The sequence below is a fragment of the Octopus bimaculoides genome, chromosome 6 (genome assembly GCF_001194135.2).
Source record: "Octopus bimaculoides isolate UCB-OBI-ISO-001 chromosome 6, ASM119413v2, whole genome shotgun sequence".
Lineage (NCBI taxonomy): Eukaryota > Metazoa > Mollusca > Cephalopoda > Octopoda > Octopodidae > Octopus > Octopus bimaculoides.
The window spans coordinates 22,194,286-22,198,435 of NC_068986.1; the positions used below are offsets into that span (position 1 = coordinate 22,194,286).

Sequence of the window (4,150 nt, forward strand, 5' to 3'; positions counted from 1 at the left end):
TATATATAGCATAAATACCGACTTGATAAATGACCGATACATTATGAAAACAAAACAGTTTTAGGACTACGCAGTTGATTTAACATAATTCCTAGTTCTTAGTGAGAGAGAGAGAGAGAGAGAGAGAGAGAGAGAGAGAGAGAGAGATAAAGAGAGATGCTGAATCCGAAATTCGTTATCTGAACAGGCATACATGGAACACACAAACAAGTTTGGATTCATAAACAGCAATTAATGTTTTAAGTAATTAATAAAGTGTCGGCGAAAATAGGCTAAAGGAACGTATTTAACTTGCATTTCAAGGATCAATGCCAAACATTTTCAGATTAGGGAAATACAGAAAACTGGCAGATAATATATATTTTAAGATCAGAGGAATCGTTCACCAACCAATCGGTTCCTTATAAAACCAAAGGAAGAAAGAAAAGGGAAGGGAAAGCTGAAAATTATGGGCATCGACATTCACTGATCTAAGCTTGTTTTTATTATCAACAATCGAACACTGCTAATTGTAAATATAAGAGCATAAAGGCCTTTCAATCCTTTTTTTAAAAACTTTTAAATAATAATAATAATAACTCTATTATATAAGCATAATGCTTGAGTTATATAAATGAAAATGTAGTAGGAGCTGTGGTATGCATTTCACAGGGACAATACGAACGATTAATAATAATAATAATGATGATTTCTTTATTAACCACAAGGGGTTTACATTAAGAAAAACATTGTGGACAATAATAATAATAATAATAATAATCGGTTCTTTTAGTCGACACAAGGGGAACGACGAAATGCAGGGAGAGCTTCAAAACGAGGTAAGGGGGTGAGAAAGGAGAAAATATATATTATTATTATTATTATCATCTGAGCTAAATATAGAAGTATTTAATTTCAGTGTTTAATTTTCTGCGCTGATCCAATTCTAGTGAGTCGACATTGTCTTCTAAAGTTGTTTAACACCAGGACAGCCATAATCAGGCAAAAAAGAAAAAAAAATCAATGATCAAAGCGTTCCAAGCATAATCCTCACCCTTATTTTCAGACAATGCATATCAAATGTGTCACTTTATTCTTTTTAAGACGGTAAGGTGTGTGGTTTAAAAGAATTTGTCTGCAATAAACTTGATAGTGCCCCATAAAATTTGGCCTTGCAAATCACCATGTAAGCAGTATTGGTTTATGTTATTTTGTAGTTCGTCGAATCTAGTCTGGAATTTCCAATTCCGATCAGATCGACATTTCGCCTTCTTTGCAAGCAACAACAATAATTACTACCAATAAGACACTGGATCGATTCTCCTTTACTGAACTCATTTCGTACAAAGATGAAAAAAGAAATCGTTATTAACCGTTTCACTTGTTTTCATGAAGAAAATTTACTAATGCTTAAAATATTAAAGCATTGCAACCAATAAATACAGTTTCCACGTAGTAATTCGATCAGCTAGAAATAGCAACCAAAATCTACCTCAAATGAAACCCTAATGTCTTCAAAAGGGGAGAGGGGCGCATTAAATAATGTAGTCCTAGATATGCAATGTCCTTAGAGAAGGACGGAGGGGGGTAGTTACGGCGGGAACGAACGTTTAATTTTATTCTTTTAATTAAGTCTACCGAATTATTGTTAAATAAAAATAAGCATCTTTAAAAAATAAGGCTTGGTGAAGGACTTTTATTTAGTTAATATATAATGAGAATTCATTATTCATTTCTTAGGTAAACAATTAAGAAATGTTCTTGCTTTTAGATGCTTAAGGGTGAAGAAAAAAAAAGGTGAGTTGATAAGTAGGTGACAAAGCATAAATGATCTGTGGAGAAATGTGATACATGTACATAAACAAATAAAGAATTAGTAAATACATTCGGAAATGTGGTTTCCAATAGGGAATTATTTTTTTAAGCCTTTGGAAAATACCGATACAAAGGCAGCTGAATGAAAATCGGATGCGACATAGACGAATATTGAATTTGTATTCGTGAAGAGAAAACCTTGAGAGTAATGTAAACAATCGATAGTTTAATCATACTTGTGATCATATATGGAAATTGAAACTGAACAAATAAATTTAGTGTTTTGATTGAAAACCACTAACAGCAAAATGTGAACGTGCGTGCGTGCGTAGACGTATAGATGTGCATGTGAGTGTGTGTGTATACATGTACATGTGTGAGTGCGTGTGTGTATATAGAGAGATAGATAGATAGATAGATAGATAGGTAGAGAGAGAGAGAGAGAGAGATGTATGTAAAATTGACCTAAGACTAAATATTTAAATAAAGCAACGAAATACAGACCAAAAAATGCCGAATAATTGTTTTATAGAGTGGAAAAATCTAAAGAATACGAAAGTGAAAAAAAAATTACGACACGGTTGTTGTTTTTTTAAAAATTATATTAATAATAAAATTAATCTATTTAAATATGCACCTCTCTCATATATATATATGTCGGTATATGTTTTTATATATATATATATATTGGATATTGCCGTCCCCTGCAGGGATAAGCGATAAGCTATATTGTCACATGCGTGTCAAGATTTGTTTATCAGTGTAGAAATGGAGAAATGTGATGATGAATCGTAAAAGATTGAATATCGACAAATCTCCGCATCTATTTAAAAATAATATCACAATACAACTACAAGAAGGATTGTCAGCTAAAATAAAATGGGGAATCAAAATCCATGCTGCTACTGTAAGCAGAAAATATCTCTGGTTTTACACTTTAACCCATACATTTCGTTTTAAGCATTTAATCATGGCTCTAGGTGTGTTTAAAACAGATATAAATGTAATATACAACTAGTTTTCAATTATTTGAAGGTGTTAAATAAAAATAAGCATCTTTAAAAAATAAGGCTTGGTGAAGGACTTTTATTTAGTTAATATATAATGAGAATTCATTATTCATTTCTTAGGTAAACAATTAAGAAATGTTCTTGCTTTTAGATGCTTAAGGGTGCAGAAAAAAAAAGGTGAGTTGATAAGTAGGTGACAAAGCATAAATGATCTGTGGAGAAATGTGATACATGTACATAAACAAATAAAGAATTAGGAAGTTTTAGAACTTACCACAACTAGAGAATCCGTAATAAGGAGACTCAGAGGCACCATCATCCATCCCGTTGAGTAATTCTTCCTTACCGACATCGCTGTCTCCAACGAGCAAGAATTTCAACAGATAATCATAAGGTTTGGTAGCCAAAATCCGAGGTGAATTGGCAGCACACATTTCTCCTTCTTGTAGTTATTTATTTTTTAATTGCTTATTTGATTCCTTTGCGTTACTGAAACGCACGACTGTTTATTAAGTCTTATCCCACATCAAGTATTTTGCCAGAAATTCGGCCGATTATCCATGAGCGATAATAAAAAGTAAAAAAGTGCTGGACAACCTGACAAACGACGTGAAAGAAGAGAACGGCGGTAAAAGATGGATACAGACAAATGCAAAATAATCAAAAGGAGGACTATAAATGTTGTAGCATACGGAATATTCGTAGTATTATTCAATATCTCGACAGGTTGCATGTAAATAACGGTGATGGTGTTAAAAAGACAATAAACAAATCAGTACATCATGATGAATTAATGCTTAGCAAGAACTCACTTACAACGGCGCATGGCGGAAGTCACGACATAGATTTACAAGCTTTACTGCTGTAACACTGCTGCTGCTGCTGATGGGAGAAGCTACGGAATAACATGCGGGATAACTTTTATACGATTTTCTTTATCACGTACAAAACATCGTATTTCTTTAATTAAGCATTTTAGTTTCATTTTCGATAACATTTATTACATAAATACAGAAAACAAAGAAAAAAACCAAAACCCCCACTCTTCTTTTTAGAATTTCTCTTCTTTCATGGTTTCATTGAATATAGAAATATTTTTGAGAAAAGCAAAATATATTTTTTTTCTTTTCCTGGTTTCAATGACTGGACTGCGGATGCGTTGGGATACCGTCTTTGTGGATCTTGTTTCAAACCCACGCTATCCTGTCTCCACTGAAAGTACAGTAACACTGCATTCCTTGTGCCTCCTATTTTAAGCTTAAGCACTTCCTTTCACGTACCGTTACAGGTCAGTAAACCGAAGGTCTTGGTGAACGTATATGAATATATATATATATATATATATA

The 4,150-nt window shown here is 32.8% G+C and overlaps 1 protein-coding gene across 1 annotated transcript in view; it reads right to left on the reverse strand.

The window, feature by feature from the left end:
* The window catches only part of LOC106870240 (ras-related protein Rab-40C), a 54,506-nt gene extending 50,830 nt beyond the window's left edge, over positions 1-3,676 (reverse strand). Inside the window, exon 1 of the mRNA XM_014916257.2 lies at positions 3,079-3,676. Coding sequence (XP_014771743.1) covers positions 3,079-3,238 — 160 coding nt within the window. The 5' untranslated portion in view covers positions 3,239-3,676. The remainder of the gene's footprint in view (positions 1-3,078) is intronic.
* Positions 3,677-4,150: the final 474 nt, after the last annotated feature.